The sequence below is a fragment of the Alligator sinensis genome, unplaced genomic scaffold (assembly GCF_000455745.1).
Source record: "Alligator sinensis unplaced genomic scaffold, ASM45574v1 scaffold2076_1, whole genome shotgun sequence".
In the NCBI taxonomy this organism is placed as follows: Eukaryota; Metazoa; Chordata; order Crocodylia; family Alligatoridae; genus Alligator; species Alligator sinensis.
The window spans coordinates 12155-14220 of NW_005843434.1; the positions used below are offsets into that span (position 1 = coordinate 12155).

The window sequence follows — 2066 nt, forward strand, 5'->3', positions numbered from 1 at the left end:
TTTGATTCGAAACAGCTGTTCCATTCCAATCCGTCAAAACTGAAAGGCTGTTTCAATTGGGTGCAGGGACAGTGAGTCAGCCCAGCTGGGCTCACTTTCACCTCTCTGCACCAGCTGTGCTGACTCTTTGCCTTTGTGCCTGACTGCAGCGCAGGGGGAGGAAATGAGCCCACCTGGGCTGACTCTCCACCCCACCCCGCACCGGATCACAGAGCCGGGCTCAGTTCCCAATCCCCTTTGCTGTTATTGGCTTCCATCAGTGGGAGACTGGGAGAGCCAGCCCTGGTTCTCCTCTGTCTCTCTCTGCTGCCTTCAAAACTTGAAACATTTCAGAACTTTAAAAATGTTTCGACTAGCCTTGTTTTGTTTCGAGACTGTTTCAAAGCCCTTCATTTAGATTTGATTTAACTGTTTCTAGCGCGAGATTAGTCGAAACAGTGTCAAATCGAAACAGTGGGCAAAATTCCTCACAGCCCTACCAAACAGCTTTCTGAGGGAACCTAAGACATCCTTGTTTCTCAGGCTGTAGATGAGTGGATTTAGTACTGGGGTGACAATGGTGTAAAACAGAGACATAATCTTGTCTTCCTCTGGTGAGTGATAGGAGCTGGGTCTCATGTACGTGAAGATGCCTGCCCCGTAAAACATGACCACCACAGTCAGATGGGAGGAGCAGGTGGCCAGAGCTTTCTGCTGTCTGGCTGACTTCATCCTTAGGACTGCAGCAAGGATGTGAGCGTAAGAGGCTAGGATGATGGAAAAGGGGATGAGAAGCAGGACAGTTCCAGTCACAAACAGCAAAGTCTCATATGGGGATGTGTCAGTGCAGGACAATTTGAGCAGGGCTGGGACTTCACAGAAAAAGTGATTAATCTTTTTAGAGCCACAGTAGGGCAGGTGCATAGTAGAAGCTGTAAATATCAATGCATCTGTAGTTGCCCCGATCCAGACCCCACTTGTGAGGCCCAGGCAGACTCTCCTGCTCAGGAGGACGGGGTATTGCAAGGGGTTGCAAATGGCTACATACCTGTCATAAGCCATGACTGCCAGGAGGAGGCACTCTGCTCCACCCATTGTCAGCACAAGCAAAATCTGAGCCCCACAGCCAACTGGAGAAATGGTGTTGTCTGAGGTCTGAAAGCCTACTGCCATTTTGGGGACAACAATCAGACTCTGACAAATGTCCATGAAGGCCAATTGACTGAGGAAGAAGTACATGGGGGTGTGAAGGGATGAGTCCACCTGGATTAGAAATATGAGGAGAGCATTCCCAGACAAGGCAGCGATGAAGGCTAATAATATCAGGGCCAGGAAGAACATGTGTGCATTGGTCCGGCTCAGGAGTCCCAGCAGAATGAAGTCTGCTGAAGAAGTTTCATTCCCACTCTTCATTTCTTCTTCATCTGGATTTGCCTGAAGCCCTGGACAAAAAAAAAAACCATGCCCTGGGGAATGTGCATATGCTTGTTTCTAGATAATAGTAATAGCAACTGAGGCACCCAGCAGGTTTTATACTACTGTCAAAGAAATGCCAGACATTATGGTTGATCAGTTAATAACCACACTTCCCCAGGAATTGTTTTTATTTAGGTCAGTGGTCACCAGCGAGTAGATCTCAATCCACCGGTAGATCTCGCAGCCTCTGACAGTAGATCTCAGAGTCTCTTAGAATCTATCTGAGGCTGCGGTTGGGGGCTGAGTGCCCGTGTGCATGTATGCATGCACCCCAGCCCAGCAGGTCAGTGCATAGGGGAGGGAAGGGGAAGGGGAAGGGGCTAAATCAAGGCCCCCATAGTGAGGGATAGTGATGCAGAGTCAGCAGGGGTAAGTTAAGTGGGGCCCTGGCCGGGTGGGACTTACCTGCTGGGAAGGTGCACCCACAAATATTTTTTTCTCCCTCTGCCTTGTTCTGCTCCCCACCACTTCCCACCTGGCAGACTTACCTGCTGGGCAGGAGGAATGTCGGGGGAGCAGTGGCGGAGTTGCACAGTAGATCTTGGGTTGCTTTTAAATGCCAAAGGTGATCTACTTAAAAAGGTTGCAGACCACTGATTTAAGCTAAAGGT

General features: G+C 49.6%; 1 protein-coding gene across 1 annotated transcript; it reads right to left on the minus strand.

Annotated features, from left to right (window-relative positions):
- Nucleotides 1-414: 414 nt before the first annotated feature.
- On the minus strand, nt 415-1392 carry LOC102368669 (olfactory receptor 2T11-like). The gene has a single exon (XM_025195222.1). The coding sequence runs from the start codon at nt 1390-1392 to the stop codon at nt 415-417; it is 978 nt and encodes a 325-aa protein (XP_025051007.1).
- Between the last annotated feature and the right edge of the window lie 674 nt (nt 1393-2066).

Coding starts and splice junctions, on each gene's coding strand:
- LOC102368669 (XM_025195222.1), bottom strand. CDS start 1,392: ATGAAGAGTGGGAATGAAACTTCTTCAGCAGACTTCATTCTGCTGGGA.